The 23,672-nt window shown below is 35.3% G+C and overlaps 1 protein-coding gene and 1 pseudogene across 2 annotated transcripts; one reads left to right on the forward strand and one right to left on the reverse strand.

Moving 5' to 3' along the window:
• Nucleotides 1-12,177: 12,177 nt before the first annotated feature.
• Nucleotides 12,178-13,228, reverse strand: LOC143619418 (putative plastid-lipid-associated protein 4, chloroplastic). The gene is made up of 5 exons (XM_077091355.1): nucleotides 13,100-13,228; nucleotides 12,768-12,866; nucleotides 12,567-12,641; nucleotides 12,333-12,400; nucleotides 12,178-12,262 (listed from the first exon to the last, which is right to left on the reverse strand). Exons 1-5 carry the CDS (start codon nucleotides 13,226-13,228, stop codon nucleotides 12,190-12,192), a joined length of 444 nt encoding a protein of 147 aa, XP_076947470.1. The 3' UTR covers nucleotides 12,178-12,189.
• Nucleotides 13,229-19,469: 6,241 nt separating this feature from the next.
• LOC143619431 (GPI mannosyltransferase 1-like) lies at nucleotides 19,470-22,660 on the forward strand (annotated as a pseudogene). Its single transcript, XR_013151182.1, has 4 exons — nucleotides 19,470-19,740; nucleotides 19,821-20,000; nucleotides 21,044-21,570; nucleotides 22,355-22,660. The product of XR_013151182.1 is annotated as a GPI mannosyltransferase 1-like (transcript).
• The last annotated feature ends 1,012 nt before the right edge of the window (nucleotides 22,661-23,672 follow it).

Here is a 23,672-nt window from a genome sequence, read left to right on the forward strand (position 1 = left end):
GTAACTCGCAAGCACAACGCACCAACTAATCAAAAAAAGCGAATGCGCGTTGTACCTACCCGTTTGAGTAACCGACAACCAATTCAGCCCCCATACTTATAAAAATGATTTTCCAACAGCCCGTAACCCAAACCAAGGTCATCCAAACTGAATTGGTCGTTAATTACTCCAATAGTCGCGTTAAACGCAACAATTCGCTATTCTAGACAACCGAATATCCACTTTCAATTTACAACTAGTTGACCAATCAAATGAACACCAATGAACATGATATTAAAGTATGTTATACTAGACATACCTAGGAAGATTTTGGTGCAAAAACCGTAACTAAAACAGCCCCGAAAATGTTAGAATGGACAGCCACCCGGTAAGCCTTCAACACGTGATTTAACGACGAATAAGTGAGCTAAAAGGGTAAATTAAGGTGAAAAAGAGTTGTAATACGCTAGGACCTACCTCGAATTAGACGTGGAATGGCTGCAATGGAGTTGGAGTGGCACAAAAACCAAGGAGGCAGCCCCTCCTAGCTGTCGATCGCAAAAGACATAAGGGGGGCTTAGGGTTTAAATGGGGTAATTACAAAATCAGCCCTCCAAATTATATTTTGGGATATTTTGCTCCAAAGTCTAAATAATAAGACTTTCAAAAATGACCCGGAGACCCCTCAAGATGCCAGGGCGGGTCTCGGTTAAAGATATAAATTTTACAAGGCATGAATCCTTTTCACTAAAAATTACGGGTGTCACATCTAGGCTTTGGGGGATTTCTTGGGGCTTAATTCACTCGATTATGTCCTAAAAAAATGATTTCGGGCCAAAAACGAACTAGGAATTAATAAACAACAAACGATCTGTGCAGCTAGGTGGTATCGCCGCGTGACGAGACCACTATGTTGCGGTCGCGCGGCGCCGCAGGATCAAGAGGGAAGTGTTTTGCATTTTGGCAATAATGGTCCTTGAACTTCTTAAAAGGTTAATTTTTGAATACTTTATGATTAAAACAAAAAATGTACGTCATGGAAAGTGTAAAGGGTATAAAATGAAAATGCAAAACTTTAATACTTATAAATATTTGATTTAATTAATAATAAAGATCTAAAAATGTTCCCGGATCAGGTTAAACGTAAATGAATGCGGGTTTGAAAAATCCGAGATGTTACACTAATCTAGTGGGGATGAGATCTATGTTTCCACAAAGTACGGATTACTAACGAACCAACAAGTCAGATGTAACCAGATCTTCAACTAATTCCTGCAAAACAGACACCGTGAGTCTTGTCACGGGAAGGACAAGAGGGGGGTCTTCCCATAACCACCCTCTGGCGTGAGAATAAGTATTGTTCTTTGTAAGGAGAAAAAGTACAAAGTATGTGATGTAATATGTGAAGAGTGAATCCTACCTCATGATGGTGATGAAGGTATTTATAGCCGGAGATGAGGAAAGGTGATTGGTGGAGTTTTCACTATCTAGAATATTCTTTTCTACCTAAATAGACGCGTGTCACGCCTTGATAGGATGTGATAGCCTGGTCATGCACATGGTTGTTAACAGGTGACCAGTTGTCCCCATTTCATTGGCTAACGTCCTTATCAGGGAATGTTATAATGATCTTCTAGAACTTATATTGTTACAACTGCTTTCCCTCGCCAAGTAAGAATTCTTTATTATTTCTTCTTCATGCGGGGATTTTTATGTGATCCGCGGATCTCTCCGGCGAGTATCTGTTGACGACACTCGGATATTACTGGTGACACGCGGATAGCTTTTTTGGGGTTGTGGATCGTTTTACTACCCTACCTCTATAATAAATAAATGAGATGTTATAACTCGGTTTAAAAAGTTATATGGGGTGAGACCCATGACCCACTTATTTTTTTTACTATAAAACCGTTTCTTAATTATAAATAATATCTTTTTTTAAATCAGATATTAATTTTTAGTAAATTCCTAATTTATAGGATTCTCATATCAAATATTTGGTGAGATTAATTTTTATTTAATGAGATGTTATAACCCGTTTAAGGGCTATCTGGGTTTGGTGAGATCCATACCCATGAATTCGAGTCAAATGCATGAGAAGCCTCCATTTACAAATAAAACAATATGATGGCTTGAGAGAATGTAGGAAGAAACCAGAGAGCTTTTAGAGGTTTCGTTTATATATATTTATTAAGATTATTATATTTGTATGGTATATAAACATACTAAGTTAATGTTAATACAAAGAGAAAATTCCCAAAATAGCGCTTTCTAGAGAGAGAAAGCCCAAAATAACCCTTTTTTCCTCTGAATTTTTGAGTATTTGGACTTTTCAGACACATTGGGAAAAGATAATAATATAGAGGGAGCAGGCCAAATCTTTAAAGAAAGTTAGGGACGATACAAGATTTGGGAAAATAATGAAGGTAAAGTCCAAATAATTTTGAAATGTTGGAGCAAAAGTCCAAATTTTTCCTAAACTTTTTTTCTCAAAAAACAGTATCCCTAGATTGTTTTTTATGTTTCCTACCTTTTCCGTTCATATTTAAAAATTATAGGAAAAAGAGATTTTCAAATCTCGTCTTGAGAGACGAGATTCTACCACCACCACCACCACCATCCACCACCACCCACCCACCCACCGTCCGCCACTACCATAAAAAATATAATATTGTTTTATTTGTAAATAGAGGCTTCTCATGCATTTGACCCGAATTCATGGGTATGGATCTTACCAAACCCAGATAGCCCTTAAACGGGTTATAACATCTCATTAAATTAAAAATTAATCTCACCAAATATTTGATATGAAAATCCTATAAATTAGGAATTTACTAAAAATTAATATCCGATTTAAAAAAAAGATATTATTTATAATTAAGAAACGGTTTTATAGTAAAAAAAATAAGTGGGTCATGGGTCTCACCAAACCCATATAACTTTTAAACCGGGTTATAACATCTCATTTATTTATTATAGAGGTAGGGGAGTAAAACAATCCACAAGCCCAAAAAAGCTATCCACGTGTCACCAGTAATATTCGTGTGTCGTCAACAGATACTCGCGAGAGAGATCCGCGGATCACATAAAAATCCCCGCATGAAGAAGAAACAATAAAGAATTCTTACTTGGCGAGGGAAAGCAGTTGTAACAATATAAGTTCTAGAAGATCGTTATAACATTCCTGACAAGGACGTTAGCCAATGAAATGGGGACAACTGGACACCTGGTAACAACCATGTGCATGGCCAGGCTGTCACATCCTATCAAGGCGTGACACGCGTCCATTCAGGTAGAAAAGAATATTCTAGACAGTGACAACTCCACCAATCACCTTTCCTCATCTCCGGCTATAAATACCTTCATCACCATCACGAGGTAGGATTAACTCTTAACATATTACATCACATACTTTGTACTTTCTCTCCTTACAAAGAACAATACTTATTCTCACACCGGAGGGTGGTTATGGGAAGACCCCCCCCCCTCCTGTCCTTCTCGTGACAAGACTCACGGTGTCTGTTTTGTAGGAATTAGTTGAAGATCTGATTACATCTGACTTGTTGGTTCGTTAGTAGTCCGTACTTGGTGGAAACATAGATCTCATCGCCACTGGATTAGTGTAACATCTCGGATTTTTCAAACCCGTATTCATTTACGTTTAACCTGACCCGGGAACATTTTTAGATCTTTATTATTAATTAAATCAAATATTTATAAGTATTAAAGTTTTAGATTTTCATTTTATACCCTTTACACTTTCCATGATGTTCATTTTTTGTTTTAATCATAAAATATTCAAAAAATAACCTTTTTAAGAAGTTCAAGGACCATTATTGCCAAAATGCAAAACACTTCCCTCTTGATCCTGGGGCGCCGCGCGCCCATGGTGGTGGGTGGTGGTGGAGGACGGTGGGTGGTGGTGATGGATGGTGGTGGCGGACGATGGTGGTGGGTGGCGATCGATGGTAGTGACGGACGGTGGGTGGTGGTGGTGGTGGTGGATGGTGGCAGTAGAAGGCGAACGGTGGGTGGTGGTGGTGGTAGAATCTCGTCTCTCAAGAAAAGATTTGAAAATCTCTTTTTCCTTGAATTTGAAAATATGGACGGAAAAGGAAGGAAACATAAAAAAACTTTCTTGGGAGACTGTTTTTTGAGAAAAAAAGTTTAGGAAAAATTAGGAGTTTTGCTCCAACATTTCAAAATTATTTGGACTTTACCTTCATTATTTTCCCAAATCTGGTCTCTTCCCTAACTTTCTTTAAAGATTTGGTGTCACACCCCAACCTAAGGCGCAAATGTTGAGGCGTGATCCGATTGCTCACAGCTCGAAGATACTATCATACATAAAAGGTGACAATATCTAATTAATTATTTTATTGAAAGAATACACACAATATCCAAATATAACAAACAATTTCAATGCATGAATGTAAGCTCAAATAATGATTATCTTGTTTATATCCTAAGGTCTTGTCTAAGTGTCCAACTTCAATTTTCAATACAAAGCATCATGGATGTGCGTATAAAATAAAAGAGTTTGTCAACAACACATGTTGAGTGAGATGATCACCAGATTTTGCCAACATAAAGTTAAGTGAGAATATCACCAGTTTTGCATGTCAATATAAATAAGCATAACGTAGTAAATGTGGTAAATGAATCAAACCATGAGCAAATAAGTTGTCAATTAAACCATTGCCAAGCAAATCGAGCGTCGGTAAATCAACCATGAGCAAATAATAATAAGACCGTTTCCAAGAGAATCGAACGTTGGTCAATAGCATGAGGACCCAATACATGGGAATATGTTGGACTCCTCCGAATATGCGAATGAATGAATACTTAATACAAGTAAGCATGCAACACGTATATTTGATTAAGTCACTCACAATTACACGTATGCTATTGTTTGATATATATATAGTATGAAATACGAATATGTACGCATATTTCCCCAAAACATTTAGAAAATTTGGTAAAATAGAGGAATGATAAACTCACCTTAGATTAACGACAAACGAATATAAATACGAATAAGCGAGCTAACGAATAAGCGAGTCGTCCACTACACGACTACACGTCAAACGATATAAGAAATTCAGAATCTGAGACTTTAAGATATGATAATACAAATAAAAATGAACTCATTGTCACTAGAATCAATCCAAACGGACGTTTAGAATTCAAGTTATGTTTGTTTTAAGATTTAAGGGAGCTGGTACTGACCAGAATCTGAACAGCGAGTCGGAAGTTAGGTTTTGGTCAGTAGCCTTAAAATTTCGTTACGAGAATAAAAGTCTTCTGGACTGAACATTGAATCCGACCAGAAGTATTAGAAAACGGATAGTCAAACTTGTTGACTGATTTGCCCTTTAACGAGTTTTAAACGGTTTGACCAGTCAACACAATTCGACCATCGAAACTGATTGAAGGTAATTGACTAGGGAATGTATATGAATGATTTCTTATTACAACTTACCCGAAAAGTGAAAGAATCTGGAGGTATGATGAGTCAACGGTCCACACGCATGCAAAGTCAAACGTCTAAGAGTATGTCTTCACCCAAATAAGCAAAACCGAGAAGAATGATGATGAACAGAGGTAGGACGGCTGGAGGATGTCTCTAGGGTTTGGTGTAAAGGTTTGTGGTAGAGATTATGAGTTGTTTATATAGGAATAACAAAAACGAACTATATTTGGAAGATTTACTCGTTTAGTAAACCGAATATGTATTTAATGATTAAATCAATGAAATAAGTTGTAGATTTTGTGCATGATCAGTAATCTAGGGTACGGACTTGTATATTTAGTTAATATCCTTTTCTTGGACCTTAATTCTCTCGATTTATGCCTAAAATAAGCGATTCAGATGTTAAAAACGAACTAGGAAAGAAAATAAGTTAAACGATCTGTGCAGACACCCCAAGGCGCCGTGCGGTGGGGGAAGGCTACCCCATCACGTTGTGCTCCGGCCAAAATAAGAGAAATTTTATTTTTGACGCTTTTAGTCCTTTTAGTTTGAGAATTGGATAAATAATGAATCTTTTATGCATAAATTAAGAATTGAACATCATTTAAAGTATGAAGGGCCTAGAGTGAATATTAGGAACTTAAAGTCTTATCAATATTTGATTTTTAATTTATAATAAAGATCCCAAAATATTCTGGGTTGGGTTAAACACAAACGAATACGAGTTTAGAAAATCCGAAATGTTACATTTGTTCTGCTCCCTCTATATTATTATCTTTTTCCAATGCGTCTGGAAAGTCCAAATTCTAAAAAATTCTGAGAAAAAAAGAGTTATTTTGAACTTTCTCTCTCTAGAAAAAGCTAGTTTGGGAATTTTTCCTAATACAAAACATTCACTAATTTTACAGTTTATACTCATATACACTTTAATTGTGCAAAACATTCACGTTACCGTGTTACATAATAGAAATTGTATATTTAACTTTTCTAACTTAACAATTAACCGTCATCCCGCTTTTCGGCTAAAGCGTCAATGCACGTACACTCGTGAATTGCGGTTGGGACGACAATCGTAATATAATGTTTATAATAATGTCACAATATTAACGAGAGCCGAAAATTATCTCACCTACAATTAGAATTGGTAGTAAAAAAAGAAGTTACCGTTTGTATTTATCCTTTCCCTGTTTCATCATTCTTTCTTAATATATTTTTTTTAAATTACCCCGTCTTTTTTTCCTTCTGTTTTTTTAATATTATAATTAATTGAAATGGTGTATAATTAATTGAAACTGTATATCCATCTCTTAAACTGCCACAACTTCTTTTCTTTTTTTTCTTTTTTCTTTTGTTTACAAATATTATTTTAAATATGTAAGTCAATCGATGAATATTGCAAATTTGCAATTACAAGGCACCATTAATCATTTTAAACGATTTGGTTAACCGTCGTGTCTTTTCTCTGATAACCACTTTATAACCGTAATAACCAGGAATCATCAACATCCTAAAACCTATAAATACATCTTCATGTCCATCATTTCTACTCACACCAACTTCCGATGGTATAATTGTTATAGCGATGACACTCTACACAACAAGAATAATGATCGGGACATAGAATAGTCAGAGCGCCGACGAAAATCGTATCAGTTGACGACCATGGTGCCGAACGTTACAACGTTCTAACAATAGAATTAGAAAACGTTACAAAGCCCGACCCAACAGTACAGTTACAAGCCATTATTATTATTATTATTATTATTATTATTATTATTATTATTATTATTATTATTATTATTATTATTATTATTGTTTTCTAATTGTATTGTTAGAATTGGGTTAACCGTAGCATTCTTCGCGCATCCTTTGGGAATAATATGATAGATGTTTGTTAGTGAATATGAATGTCTTAGCGTTGCATCGTAACTTTTATCAACGCCTCCTCTAACAATTGAATCATTCCATCGCTTGACCGGAATTTGGCATGAGCAACGGCAACGGAGTGGTTCTAACGATTCCGGTAGCCAGCGGCGGTCCTTCTAACAAACAACGGCGTGTGGTGGTTCTCACACAATTCCAGGAGGTGGAAAATTGGCCGTATAGTACCGGCAATGATAGGTTTTCAGTCCATGGAAGAAATTAAAGAATGGATCTTTATTGATATTATTTTAAATATTTTAGCATGTTAATTTACATATATAAATATATTAATTTGTACTTTAATAAATGATCTACCAAATAAAGTTTATTAAATTTTCTGTCATTAATATTATTTTACACATGTAGAATTTACACTTCCGAAAACTTAATTAGGAAGATAGTCATATCACATATAATGTTATCAACTAATTAATTTTGAATGTGGATTATTTTCTTTAACGCTTTGATGTGAATTTTCCCTTGAGATCTTAACTTAATGTTATTGTAATTGTTGCCAAAACGATCAGACATATGATATATCGATTTTTTGATAATGTTAACTGATATATTCTTTTATTTTAACTTTCTTCATCACATATGTTCAATTTTATGTTGATCATTCTCAAAAATCTATCATATTACTATCAAATGATGCTACGTTTATGCTAAATTAGATGTAAACCTAAGTAGCACAAAATAAAAATGAAACTTGTAACCAAACAATAATAGTACCGCTGCAACGCATGGATAACAATGCTAGTATATAACAAGTAAAATTAAAAATTATGGATTTCATTTTCATATGTTTTTTCGTAGTAATATTCCACAAGACAACTGTTTTCATAACCCAAAGTTATGTATGGCATAAAACGTCACGTTATTTTCAAATTTAAGGTGTTTCGGAAATATTAGTTAATGTGGAGAGTACACGTACGATGTTTGACTTCCATAACAATGAAAGTATGGAACCACATAAGTGATCTTTGATTCTTTGGTACAAAATTAAATTTTCTTCCAAACTTCCCATTTAATTTTTTTTAACTATATATGTACAACCACAAATCTTTTTGGATGTGGTGTGCGATCACTGGATTAACGGCAGCTAGAGTTTACAAGCATTTTAAGTTTTTCAAATTTATTTCTGGCTCGGCGTTAACATTTTCAGGTGATTTGTTTTTAGTAAAGCGTATCCTCAAGATTCATAGTTTTTGCTAGATTATTAAAACTCATGAGTTTGTTGGCAGTGGCGGACCTAGCTAATGAGGAGGGGTACTACCACTCAACGTTTTGCCGGTAGTGCAAAAAAAAATTTTTTTGTCAGTTTTCTTGTTTCGTTACCCCTGAAAAAAAAGATAGCGTTACCCCTATGTATTTTAAACCCAACCAATTTAATACTTAACTCCAACAAAAGTCCACTTAAATTATAAAGCCCAAACCAAAAAACCCAATAACCCAAATATTCCTTTTAAGTTTAACAATAAAAAAAAAAGACCGGATATTATGAACATAGACACACAGCCGTCGACAGCTCTCTGTCTCTCTAGACTCTGCTCACCACAAACCACCAGCTCACCACGGCTGCCGCCACCTTCCGCCACCTCCACCTCCACCTCCATCCGCCACCAGCCACCTCCTGACCACACTCGACCACTCCACCTCCGACCTCTCCTTTCCGGTAAGATTTCTTGTATCTAGGGATTTAGGGTTATGTTTAAATTAGAGTTAATTTTGGGATTTAAGGTTTATGTTTAAATTGGAATAGATTAAGTATTTAGGGTTATATTTAAATTGGAATTAATTGGGGATTTAGCTTTTAGTTTTATCTGTAAATTGGAATTGATATTAGGTTTTTGGTTCAAACTTTGTTTAGGGAACTTTGAAGATGAGTAAACAACCTCTTATTAGCAACTTTTTTAAACGTCAAAGAAAAGAAAACGATGACATCGGTTTATCACCAAGTTTAAATATTCCAACTCTAAGTTCAAACATGTGCGACTTTGTTATTTTCTTAGTTAATTAAATATTGTGTTTATCAATATTTTTGTTGAGTAAACTTTAAAACACGATTAGTAAGTTAATAAGTTTGAATAATTTTCAATATCATTAAGCAAACACGTTTAGGTTAATTTGATGCTCCCATTATAAACCAACTTGTTTTGATCTGCCATTGCAAATGGGTTAACCGGGCGCCGGTACATTTGTAACACGAAGCCGAGCCCGGGACACGCCAAACGCGTAACCAGACACCAGAACGAACAAAACGCGTTGCTGGGCTCCGCTACGCGCGAAAGGTAGTCAGGCCCATTAAACGCGAAACCAGTAAAAAAATTTTCTTAATGTACGTTTAAAGAAAAAAATTGTGCTACCCTTAAAATTAGTTTCTAGATCCTACGTTGGAAATTTGAAAGGTGGTAATAGGATTAGCATAGGGTGTGGTGATCATAGTCATCTTTGTTCATTATATCAGACCGGAAGCCAAGAGGTTGACTCATATATACTCACCTTTTATCTTCTTTTGTCACCAAATAATAACAAATATATGTTAAATATATGTTAGCTAGCAAATTATTTCTCAAGGTACACTATTTGAAATTCAGGGGAGGGTAGGATGGGATAAGCCTTTTTGTATTTTGGTATACAGAGAGGCTGCTTCGCTGAGACTCTCAACAAAAGAATCTTTGATGACATGTTGCATATAACATCCAATAATCATTAAGTGAGTCAAGGAAGCCACATCAATAACAACAAAACAATGAGTACTAAAAATACTACTATAAGATAAAAACGTGAGAAAATATATTTTGTAACGTGTTTAAAGGAAAAAAAAACCATACCAAAGATATACAAATGAGGTGACGCAAGCCAACTGAAAGTACCTATACGTCAAGATCGCACTATGGTAAAACTGGCTAAGGCAACCAAAAGTGTTGGAAAAACCAAGCCAGGCAATAAAAACTAACCCAAATTTATATTTAAATTTCATCTCTATTAGGCATTTCATGGTGGATAAATGAATGTTCCATTGAGTTTGACTCATATGTCATCACCATTACAGACTTACATCACTATTTGTAATTAGCATTAGGGTTGGTCGTTGTATCAGCATACATATAATCATGTGCATTGACTGTTTGATACGCACAAACATGCATGTAATAACAGCTCTAGTTTATAGTGAATAGAGCACCAAAATTTAACAATTTGTATGATGAATAGGTCCTGAGTCTCAAGTGGGATTTAGCGACCAAGTTTATAGGCCTAAAACTGAGCCTCAAGTGGGGTTTAGCGATAAGGTTCTTAGGCCTGAAACTGAGTCTCAAGTGGGGTTAAGCGACGAACAACGCAGTCGGCCTGAAATGCTAGTTGGCACACCGACACAAGAGATAATAATTCTTTCAATCTAAGTGCCATACTAGTCGCTACAAAGAGTTTTTCTTTGGAAAATAAGGCAAGAGAATGTGGGCTTGGTCTCGTTTACAAGTTAACATACAATTTTCATGATCCTTGAATGTCTATTTATTTTATATATGTCAAAAAAAGGAAAAAAAATTAACTCCTTTTGCACAGGGAATTCTAGAAGATGGAACAGAAATAGCAATGCAACAATTATCAAAGAACTCCAAACAAGGCTCTGAAGAGTTTAAGGCCCAAGTACAACTAGTTATAAATCTTCGATACAAGAATTTAGTTTGGTTTTTGGGTTACTCTGCAATAGGCCCCGAACAATACTCTATTGGACAATAATATGAACACTGGAATTTCAGACTTTGGCACTGGTAGAGTTTTTGGAGTCAGTCATTGCATGGTCCAAAATTATCTGATTGGCAAAGTTCTTAGATGGATCAATACCGTGTTACTGCATGCCCAAGAAAAACCTCAGCTGCAACCAACGATGTCGGGTGTTGGATCATGCTCGAAGGTTAATGGGCCTCGAGTCTTCCTACACCGTCAGGACCAAAATTTTCAAATAGTGATGTCGGTGTACATCCTCCAATGATTGGTCCACAACGCTTTCTTTACCAAGAAAACTGTCGTTGTCCATTAGTATTTTTGCATTCTCTTCTTAACCGGCTATGAACAGTGGTGATGCATTCTCTTCTGAACCAACTATGAAAAGTGGTGATGTGGGTGCACATCCATCAGTTGATCCAAGAAAATCAACAATTTAAACTAAGGAGATCCTAGGAAGAAAATCATGATTTTAATGAAACCTAAGAAAACAATCACATCTAACGTTCACAACGGTTGACATCCATCAGTGGCAATAATGTAAATATGTAGAAGTTAATGGTCTATGGGTATAATCGGAAGATTGCATTTTTTGTTTAGAAATTGTTAAGCTACTTAACCGAGTTTAACGGGTCATGTATGGTAATTTTATGACGTCAAGATCTATCAATATAGTTTTTAAAAGACGTGGTTTTGCAATTCAAAACAGGGTAGCGGCGTAGCTTGTTGTCTGTTTATCTTTTGTTTCGATGTAAACACTAATTTTTCATCATTATAATAAAATATGATGTTTATTGTTTTAAAAAATTTAGAAGACCGTAGTCACCATTAACAAAAATTCTTAAAAAGCTTGACTATTTCTCCTATTATTAAACTTTAATCATAAAGATTTAGGATAAGTTGTTTTACATGCATCTCTCTTTAAAAGATCATCGCGACCTTTATTTTATTCAGTACACATTTTCTCTTAGCACTCCTATTTGGCTATTTCTCACTTTTTTGTATAGAAATGCCAATACGTAGTTTGACTGCGCATTTGACCTTCCACTGTCAAAGTCAAACTACACTAATGATGCAAGAAAAAACTATAAAGGGACTCTATAAGTTGGATCCACCATTCTTAATATGAACAAATTTCCTTCATTGCCTCTTGATATCCTGCAAACATACGATCGGATCAACTAATCAAAGTCAAAGTATAGTAAACGAGCGTAGTGTTGTTGTGTACCTTAACTCTTCATCCAAGTATGTTATTTCTAGTTGACCACGACCACTTCCACGAGCTCTTATAGGTATCTGCAAATCAACACATATGTTGTTTATTTATACAAATGTTGTGAAACCTTAACACAAAGTATAGTGTTTGTTTTTCTTTTTTCTTTCTTTTTTTTTAATATCAAGCTAACAAGATACACAGTTGTACCATTATTTCTTATACTAGTAACAAAGGTGGTTCGCCTACCAGACCGAATACTTTAAACGCATCAAACTTGACAGCCACCCGCTTTGCATTAAGGGGAACTAGATTAGCAGTCGCCTGCAAAAAAGGGAATAACTTAAGTATCTCAATATAACTAAAAATTTGACATGTTATATATTGCAATATAACAAACGATGTTAGAGTAAGCATTGGAAACTTTTTGAGGAAAATAAGGACAAGTACCTGGTTAAAGAATGGCCAAGTTTCCATATTTTGAGCTCTGAGAGTGTCCACATTAATTGCCTGGTAAATCTTTCCGTTTGCTCGTAAAATTTTAGGCCTCTACAAAAAACAAGCAAGATAAATTAACTGATAGTGGTTTAGTAATATTTTTTTTTAAAAACAATAATTGCCGTATTAATTGTTTATTGGATTACATCGAAACAAAAGGCAAGCGGGCAACAAGCTGCGCCGCTACCCCTTTTTGAATCGCAAAACCCAATCTTTTAAAAACTATATTTGCTGATCTTGGAGTAATATTTTCAAATGTTAAAAGATGGATGGAAAAGTGTCACCTTCGTCTGTAGGATTGATTGAGATGTCGTGTACAATAGCTCCCATTTTCCATTGAGCAAGTTGGATTTAAGCGGCTCTTTTATCTTATTAACAGCTTCAAGTTTACGTGCGATCTGTACATCAACCATCATCAAGGAGTTTAAAACAATTTCCCCATGCCTTTCTCATCTTCATCTTCTGAGTCCCATCTCGTAACGAGATAGGACTAAAACATCATAATTTAAAATGTAAATATTTGAAGTTATTATCAGTTTTGCAAGGTTTCTTTACTAGTAAAGATTCAATCCCATGATTACCTCTTTGCACTATAATTGATATCATTGTCCCCATGATTTCTTTATTACACAGGAGGAGCTTGTTGACAGTTGAATAATAATTACACACCACTAATGAATCAAAGTTTGGTATTTTTTAACTGATACAACCTGGTACCGGCGCTCAAGAGTCCAAGCTTGACAACCCGCGAACCGAACCCGGGTCCCTATCATCAACCATGTCAGATTAGCGGGTTGACAGGTTACTGGCTAGCAGGTTGGATTATTCAACCCGAACATGACCCATAATTTAATTTGTGTCAAAAACATCAACCCTAGCCAACCTACACTTAAAAAAATCGTATTAATCTAAATATTTTAAACGGTGGGCGGGTAATAATCAAGTTGTAAACATGTTAATCAGACAAGTTTGTGGGTTGTAAAAAAGAAAAGGGTTAAACAGGTCATAATAGGGTAAGTGGATAGCAGGTTGGCAGGTACTGGTTAAACAAGCCAAACTGAAAACGACCCATAGACCGAATATATATATATATATATATATATATATATATATATATATATTGTGGCAGCAAAGGGGCTTTAAACCATAGCGTTATGGAGAAGGGCTTCGTTCCTACGTGACGATGAGGTGAAGGGGCTTTAGGGGTTGTTTGGGATTCCTTATTTTATCTCCAAATAACTTTTTGTGAGAACTGAGTGATTATCTGATTTATCAAACACAAGTTGTTATTATTAACTTTTGTGAAGAATCAATAATAAGTTAAAAAGGAGCTTAAATAAGCAAAATCCCAATAGAATTGAAGGTCATTATTATTATTATTATTATTTTTGGCAGTGTGTGATTAAACAAAGTAGTATCTGGTCCTCCCTCTTAAATTAAATAAAAGTGAAACCTGATCAAGTTGGTCCTGTTGGTCTCCAGTAGCTCCTGCTTAAGGCTCTCACAGTCAAAAACACTCGTAGCCGGAAAGAAAGTCATAACCTTGTTCCGTAACTCCTCGATGTGTATGTGATGTGAATTGAAGGAGAAGCATGTTGAACAAGGGTGACGTGTGACAATGAGGGAATGAAAGACCCATCTGTGGTACTTCAACTCGCTACGCTTCTCTTTATTTTCTTTAGCAGCAATTTTCTACAGTTTTGGGATATTTGTGACCAAGTACAAACAAAATAAAATGTTTTAGGTCATGAGGTTTCACCAAATTACCGATTGTAATTCAAATTAATTTTAATTTTTAGCTGTTTTAGTCCAGCCGATTAATTCTTTGGGCAATTTTTTTTATTTATATGATGTACAAGTATTACTCTAAAACATACAAGTATAATTTCAAAATGTACCAAGTATTAAATAAATACTAGTGGGAAGGACAACAGAAAGGGAATAATCATACTTGTAGAACAAATATCACATACTACAGAGAAAAAAACATTATGTTGCAGCAAACAATAGACAAAAGGTGTACTGCATTCTACCAAAACATATTTGCAGTTCCTTATGGTATTTTTACAATTCACAAAACACCATTGCTTCCTAGTGTTGGCTGTTGCGGTTGGGGCGGCTTACACCATGACCAAAACCTAAGACCTGTTGCTTGTAGAATAGTGTTGAGCTTATTTGCATATGTCAAGGATTGTTTAGTATAATAAAACAATAACCGAGTTGAAAAGTGTAATTCCAAAATAAGTACATATACAAATAAGAACCGCAATGAATAATAGCATATATACTGCAATTTATTATTATCAGTTTAAAGCACTATAATTAAAGTCATTTTACGTAAAGTTATGCAAGCACTATCTGTTTTGGTTAAAAATCGGTCTAAGGATCAAGTAACCAAATTAGTTTGTGAGGAATGGTGCTAATATGAATAATATGAACCAAAATGACAATTCTAGAAAATGAACACGAAGATTTATACGAGGAAAAGCCCTTGGTAACTACTATCCCGCCGGCATAAAAACCTCGGGTAGTGAAAACTATCACTACCGATTATATTGAACTTGAAAAGATTACAAATTGTGGAATTATAGCCAATCGTGAGTACAAAGTGTTTGCAAATTCTTAGTGCTAAAGTGTTGTGTGTTGTGTTCAGCTACAACTCAATATATATATAAATAAAATTACAACGGCTACTAACTACTTATGCTACAATCTCGGTCACGTTTGATTTACTCTTTCAACTCGACCGTTTAGGAGCGTGGACGAGAAGGGAAGACCAGGTAAAATTCTTCGTCCGTAATAATAGGAATTCCAGTAAGCACGTGTTATACATGCAAAAATAGATTGTAATATAATTGAAATCAATTGTTAAGGATCCTTAAACCACTAAGGATCCTCAGTCCTAGAAACAGCTACCACGGATAACTGATTTATGAGGATCAAGAATCCTGGTCCCAACTATTGCCCCCAAACATGACAGTTGTGAATGGATAACAGCTGTCATGTTTATCCCGATAAAGTTGTATCGCAACCGTCGATTCGAATCAGATGTGACCTTCGCCTGCCACCATATAATTAAGCCTACTTAATAGAGTTGAACCCTTATATCTCCCTCCTTCATCAGATTATAAGTTTATTTCCGGCATCATTATCAGGTATCCTTCTCTTTCCCTCTATTATCTTATTCCTCATCTTTCCATCACAATGCCTAAAAGAAACCAAAGTGTTACCTTCAGTTCCTGCCCGAGGGAGATTATCCCTGAACCTCAGAGTCAAAACCTTCTTAAGGACCCAGCCTCTGAGATTTGTAAATTTATCGACGAGGAAATCCGTAGCATTTCCGGCTGCTTTCCTGAGGGCACGGTGTTCAGACCTTACGACCCCCAAATAAAAAGTGACTATGTTTCATCAGATTGGGTTTGCTTTCCGGCTCTTCCATTTCTCTTAGGTTTTTCATATCCGTTTCCCGATCTTATAAATACTTTCTTTTCTTTTACCGGCATTAGCCATATCTAAGCTATGCCGATGATGTGGCGAAATCTTCATACTTTCGAAAGATTGATTGTGGAACAGAACCTCAATTTCAGCCTCTCAGCCCTTTCTTGCCTATATAGCCTCGTCACTAACGGTTCCAACAGATTCCTCTTCAAGTATGCATGCAGGTATTATCGATGATGTGGTAAGCTTGAGGCGCATACGAGGCTATCCATATTGAAGATCTAGTTGAAGTTAGAAGTATTTTATAAAAGTTTAAATTTCCGCTGCAAGTTGTTTAGGCTTCCGCTGTATCAAACTGAGTTTATGAGTAAATCCAACGCTAAACTAGGGCATCCGGGCTCGGGGCCTTACATGAGCAATTTGTGGTTCCGAACCGCGAGAACCGAGGAACCGGGACCGAACCGCTAGATCCGAATCGTATTATTGTATTTTGGGTCCGGTTCCGGTTCTTAAATTTGGATGAAAACGGTTCCCGGTTCGGTTCCAGTTATAGAACCGCTAGAATCGGGTTAGGTTTAAATTTGAAGATTACATTTAAAATCTTATTTATTTAGTTGGCTTTCATACTTCCATGTACGAGCAACCATCCACGTTCTCACTTTCCCGGTTACATTTAATCCCTTACAATATCATAAACGATAATCATCTTCTACGGCCCTAAATATGTTTTAAAAAGTAATTGTTTTCTGAAATATTTTGAGCTATTCTAATCTATTCTCAATCCCCTTCATTAAAATATAATATGTTGATATGATAATGCTTTATTTTATGGGATGCCAGTTGTTTCTTTCACCTTCTAATATTTCATATTTAGAATTTTAATTGAAAATTGGTTCTGGCAAGAACCGTTCAACGCGGTTCCGAACCGATCCAGAACCGTTAAAATACGGTTCGATTCCGATTCTTATATTTAGCATTTAACGGTTTCGATTCGGTTCTCACGGTTCTGAATCGTTGCACGGCCCTAATTACGCGTGTGAAATCATTTTATCAACAAATCTTAAAATTTTAACCGAATAAAATTAAAATCCAAGAACTAATAATGTAAAATAGTCTCAACCCTTTCTTTGATCCAAACCCATCAGCACCTGCCACCATCCTCCCTCCGGAAATCACTCCAGGGGCGGATCTACGCTTATCGTTGTGGGTTCACGAGAACCCACTGAGTTTTGAATTTTTAATAGAATGCCTATATAAAACATGAGAGTGAACCCATATAAAAATTGATTAGTGAACCCATACTCAGAGTTAAACTATGGTGAAGTGGTAAATACTTTGCTTTGTAACCTAGAGGTCTCTAGGTCAATTCCCATTTGCAACAACTATTTTATTTTGTTATTAATAAATGCTAAAAATTATTTAGGTTTTAACTTTTTACCACCAGCCGCTTAGAATCATAATTCACAACACAACAACCACGTCAATTCTATTTTGACCTTGGTTGAACCTTATTTTGCCAATTGCTTCCCACGCTTTCCTATGTTATGGTAATTGTTTCCTTATTCATGTTTTGTTGTCATCTATGTTCAAATGTTTTAACTTTGACTTCAACTATAAGAGCATTGACTACTCATATCTAGTAAATTATTTGAATTTGCAGTTTATTTATGATGCTAACTCCCCATAACCACAATACCTTAAAGAAAATACTTACAAGGAAAGAGCTAAGAGAACTTATTGGTTTTGCTGTTTCGAGCATATATATTTTACGGGGAAAGTGAATACGGTGCTGTTAGACGTCCAAGCTTACACATGAAACCCATCAAAACTACGTAGTTTTGATTAAAGGTTTCCTAAAATTCCTCATTTAACTAATGTAGTTATCCCTTTAGTTCTTTCCCTTCAACTCTTACTCCATTAGGGGCTTTGGAAATGGGCTTGGACCCGAGTATCAATTCATGATGGTGAATCCGCCACCACTTTGGTGGTACTCCTAGCAGTTCTTCACAAAGGATTTTGAGATGAAATCAAGATGATATGGAAATCTTAAATACATTATTTAGCTATCCAAGGGTAGGTGTAATGTGAGTTAGTTAACAAATAATTCACACGGAACTGTTAGATCCATAGCGTTAGTTCATCATTATCCGTCTCCTTTTTTTACATGTACATGGGTTTTTCTTTTCTCAAGTAATTAATGGGTTTTTCTTTTCTCAAGTAATTAATGGGTTAATCTTTAAAATCTTGTATTATTATATGAGATTTTAGTTAAATGAGGAATTTTAGGAAACCTTTGATCAAAACTACGTAGTTTTGATGGGTTTTACGTTTAAGCTTGGACGTCTAACAGCACCGTATTCACTTTCCTCATATTTGATTGTGTAATTATTAGTTGTTGCAACGAGTGCTGAAAGATATTTTTCTTCAATGAAGCATGTGAAGAAGAAATTGCGTACAGGAGGGTGATGGATATATGAAAGATTCTTGCATTTGTTATATTAAAAGGGAGTCCCTTCAACAAGTTCCGGTCAAAGATGTAATGCACATTTTCAAAAGATAGAAACTCGTACAGAACAACTATAGATATAGGTAGCTTTTTTTTTCTTTTCTAAATTTGAAAAGATTATCATATTTATATTATTTGTTTTTAATTTCTAGTGACTATGTTTGTTTTTTGTTATATATATTAATTATGTGATCACCTTACTCGACCTGAACCATTGTCCTGAAAATTTGTAGGTTCAGTCGAATGAAAATCACTCTGCCTATCACCACCACCACAACCATCACGTAGATACAGATCTGGTCCATCAACTCTTTTATCAGACCTTGTGGTGGCAACCATAGACGAGGTTTTTGAGTAATGAAAGCGAGGGCGGAAGCGAATTGAAACAACGTTTCTGATTGAGATTCCAGTTGGATTGACTTCTTCACCCACTCCGGTCTTCAGTAAGTTGTTTTCTATTCCATTTACAAATTGCATTCACATATACATATATGTCCCAACCCTAGTAGTAAATTTCTTTCATCCCCTGCTAATTTATGTTACACTCTGTTGTACTTGTGTCGTTACTAATTAACTAATTATGTTTCAATTCTTTAAGACTTCAACTACAACACTGAACAATGTTTCATATTGCTATTACTAGTTTAGTTTATCCCCCAATTTTTTTATTTCTATTTTATGTATTGTTTCGTTGCAGATAGATTTGAGCAATGGGAGTTTTGAATTTTCGGTCCCTTTTCATTTTCTCTGCTGTTCTACGTGTCTTATTAATTGTGTACGGAGAATGGCAAGATACTCATATGGAGGTTAGGTATACCGACGTTGATTATCTTGTTTTCTCCGATGCTGCTGCACTAGTCGTTTCTGGAAAATCCCCTTACAAAAGATCCACATACCGTTACTCTCCGTTGATTGCATTTATTCTCGCACCAAATTCATTTATTCATCCATCATGGGGCAAATTTCTCTTCTCTGCTTCCGGTAAACATTTGGCCCATTAATGCACATTTTACTATTTGAGTTGATACAGGTGTAATGTAACGTTACATTTAAAAATGCAGATTTACTTGTGGGATATTTTATCCGCGTAATTCTGAAGTTTCGTGGAGTGCCTGAAAATCTAAGCATGTCTGTAATTGTATGGCTCTTTAATCCCTTTACTTTCACTATTGGAACAGGAGGCAACTGCGAGCCTCTTATTTGTGCCATCATTTTGTGGATTATTATTTGTCTACTGCGAGGTACAATTTTACTATAATAAGATAGCTTTTGCCCTTTGATTAAATAGTTTAGAAATAAGTTCACCTCATGCATGTTTATAGCTAGTTTTTTAAAGAAAGATGATAAGTAGTCGGTTAGAAGGGTTAGAGGGGGCAATTTCAACTCGTTATGTGGAAATGGGTCTGTTTAAGCTTGTAAATGAACTGACCAAACACAAACATGCTATGTTCGTGCTTGTTCATTTAACTTTAACTGAACAAACGATCGAACACAGACTATAAAAAACAGGGTGTTCTTGCCGTGTTCGTTCGTTAAGAAAATGAACATGTTTGTGTTTGTTTATGTTCATTCTTTAACAATATACAAACATTTTACGAAAGTAAAAGAGCATAACTGAAAATAGATGAACGAGTATAACATAGCTAAAACTAGTTAAAAGTAGCGTACTAGGCCTAAAGAGTTATAAAACTAGACTAAGGTGGAATGGGCCATATATCTTTAGTGAAGATGTTAATGAACTTCAACAAACGAACATAAATCATGAATGTGCGTAAGCAAACAAACATAAATGAATGAACGTTCACGAACATAAATGAACAAACGAGACATGCGTTCATGTTCGTTTGTTTAACTAAATGAACAAATCTTTTGTTTATGCTTTCGAACTTCCTGCCAAACGGTTCACGTACTCTTCACTGAATGGTCGGTGCGTTTACAGGCATATTTGTTTGTGCTATATATTTTATTTCTAATGGGTTTTGCTGGGAACTTTACAAAATAATTAAAAACGAAATAGGTGATGGTTTAGAAGTTGCCTGTAGACAGCTGCAGTGTACCAGACCGCTTACAACCTTCTACTTAGTTTAATTAAAAAGATGGATTAATATTTAAGTACTAAACATCGTAACTGTATTTAATAATCATTTGTGTTATTGCAATTTGCAAGGAAGAACAAAAAAAGTGCTGGCGGGTCAACCAACCGCCCCAACCCATTCATGGACGTTTTAATTCTTAATTTGATTTTTGTAATAATATTCAACATTCAGTATGTTTTGTTTTGTAGGTAATCTTTTTCAAGGGGCTGTTTGGTACGGGCTTGTTGTTCATATGAGAATCTACCCCATAATATACGCCCTCCCTATTATCCTAACCCTTGATCCGAACCATTTCCAACCCGGTAAAAGCCCCTCCATCATAAATTGGAATTCAAAACAACCCAAATTAAACGAAACTTTGGGCCCCACCAATTTTTTAAATCTAAATCAAATCTTTACAAGATCAAGAATCTTGTTTGGATTAATATCAGCAACCATGTTTTTCTTTTTCACTGGAATATTCTTTTATCTATACAAATGGGAGTTCCTGCATGAGGCATTATTATACCATTTAACTCGCACGGATCCTAGACATAATTTTTCCATCTACTTTTATCACATCTATCTCAATTATGAACGGGAATTCGCAGTGTTGGAAAAACTTATCTCGTTTCTGCCTCAGTTAATGGTTCAGATTATTTTAGTTTTCCGGTTTGCACAAGATTTTCCTTTTTGTTTCTTTGTTCAGACTGTGGCGTTTGTTGCATTTAACAAGGTTAGTTGTACACTTGTACCATGTTTGTTTACTTGTTTATGCAATTATTATTTATATACTTAAGGGTGTATACAGAGGTTATTTATATCTAAATTTAGGGTAGTGACGATAGGAACCTATCAGAAATATGAAAAATGTTATATAACTACCTCGTGTCTCACTTACATGATGCGTGCGCCTTTGCTTGCCGCTAGGGGTGTAAACAAGGCAAGCCGAGCGTTTAACTTACCAGAGCTCGAGCATGGCCTCGGCTCGTTTCGAACTCTATTTTCAAAGCTTGAGCTTGGCTTGTGAGTTGCTTTTTCAGCTCAGGCTTAGCTCTATTATTATTTTTAGTTAATTTATTCACATTTATAATTATTTATGTATATTTATTTTTTTATTAAAATTTATATATATACAATGTATATATTTTTAGTTATTTTATTATAGTTTTATGCATAATAATAATTATTATATGAATATATATTATATATCAAATAAAGTTTATATAAATAATAGGCTCGTTTAGGTTCGCGAGCCAACTCGAGCTCGATGAGTGATCCTCGTGCTCGGGCTCGGTTATTAAGCATGCTTATTTTTAGGCTTGAGCTCGTTTAAGCTGGCTTGATTCGAGCTTTTAGCGAGCTTATTTTGAGTAGCTAACAATCGGCCTGGCTCGTTTACACCCTTGCTTGTTGCCTTGAGCTTTTTAAAACCAAGTTAAGGGGGTGTTTGGATTTTCTTCCCTAAATCCTGTAAATAGTTTAATGTGATGACATAAAAATATGCCCACATTTTTCAGGTGATAACAGCTCAGTACTTTGTGTGGTTTTTCTGTCTGTTGCCACTAATACTACCATGGACCAAAATGAAGCTATAATGGGAAGGTATTTCCTGCATATTATTATGGATTGGAGCTCAAACTCACTGGCTGTTTTGGGGTTATATGCTTGAATTTAAAGGCAAACAAGTCTTCTTACAACTTTGGGCTGCAAGTTTATTGTTCTTTGCTGCTAATATTTACGTCATGATCACCATCATTCTTAGACACACATATTCTCCCGTTTTTAAATGTCTTCTCACTTCACCCTCACAGAAAACCAACTGAGTAACTGGAGATGTTTATGCAATTTTGGCTCATTGACCGAGTTTTGACCATTTTTGGGTCAAATGTTTGTCGTACTACTAAGTGACTCAACATAAGCTGTGCTGACCAATTATTAACCTGAAGATGCTTTTTAGTATTGTGAATAGACTTGTGCAAATAAAACAAAGGTAATCTAAGATATTGTATTTTTCTTTTGTTAGTTTGAATGCTTCCATATGAGTAGATGAGATGATTGAGTACTCTCTTTTGTGACATGTTTTTTTAGTGTTTACGTCTCTTTTTGAAAATTTTTAAGAATTACAAGTTTGTTTTATGGAATAAACTGTTGATGATTACAAGTTGTACATCTGACCTAGAAATCTAGAACAGCCTTATGTTGTTTGTCTATTGTTTTCTCTCTTTTGAATATTAAGTTTTCTGATTTTAAAAGCTTGTTCTTAGTTGGATAGTCTTGAAAGACTTGATTACTTTTGAATTTCTTTTTTTAATGTTTTTAATTTATCTTGATGATTGTTGTAAATCTGAATGAGCTTTGATATGTATTTATCATTCTTTTTGTTGTGAATTTGAAGTCTCTGCTAATTTTTCATCTCGTTGTTCAAGTTTTCGCCTTTTGTTTATTTTCAGATCTATTTATCGAAATTAGATATTGATTTGTGACACGTTATCGTGTTTTACGACGACTGACCTTACAAACCTTGTTCATTGCGATTATCTAGGGATGAGCAAATGGTATTGGGTACCGGTATTGAAATGAGCATCTTGGTATCGGTACCAAGTTTTTGGGAAAATCGGGATTGGGATTTTCGGGATAGGTACCGGTCGGTACCGATACCGGTATTTACATAATTTTTGCTTAGGGTACCAATACCGTACTGGTATCAAACCGAACATATTCGACACGGATACTAAGTTTTTGGGAAAATTGGGATCGATACTGGCTGGTACCGAGCTCATTCCTCTCCTCACTTTCATTTTTCTTCCACATCAGCTTAAAATGAGTCTCCAACTT

This window comes from Bidens hawaiensis, unplaced genomic scaffold, assembly GCF_021521415.1.
Source record: "Bidens hawaiensis isolate Kalapana, Puna unplaced genomic scaffold, B.hawaiensis_p1.1 tig00002438_1, whole genome shotgun sequence".
NCBI classification, from domain to species: domain Eukaryota; kingdom Viridiplantae; phylum Streptophyta; class Magnoliopsida; order Asterales; family Asteraceae; genus Bidens; species Bidens hawaiensis.

What these genes read in the sequence shown, in the direction of transcription:
- LOC143619418 (XM_077091355.1), bottom strand. Translation starts at nt 13,228, where the DNA reads ATGGTTGATGTACAGATCGCACGTAAACTTGAAGCTGTTAATAAGATA. An exon ending in CTTGGCCATTCTTTAACCAG is followed by an intron (nt 12,642 to 12,767) that starts GTACTTGTCCTT and finishes CCTTTTTTGCAG; the next exon opens with GCGACTGCTAATCTAGTTCC. An exon ending in TACTTGGATGAAGAGTTAAG is followed by an intron (nt 12,263 to 12,332) that starts GTACACAACAAC and finishes GTATGTTTGCAG; the next exon opens with GATATCAAGAGGCAATGAAG.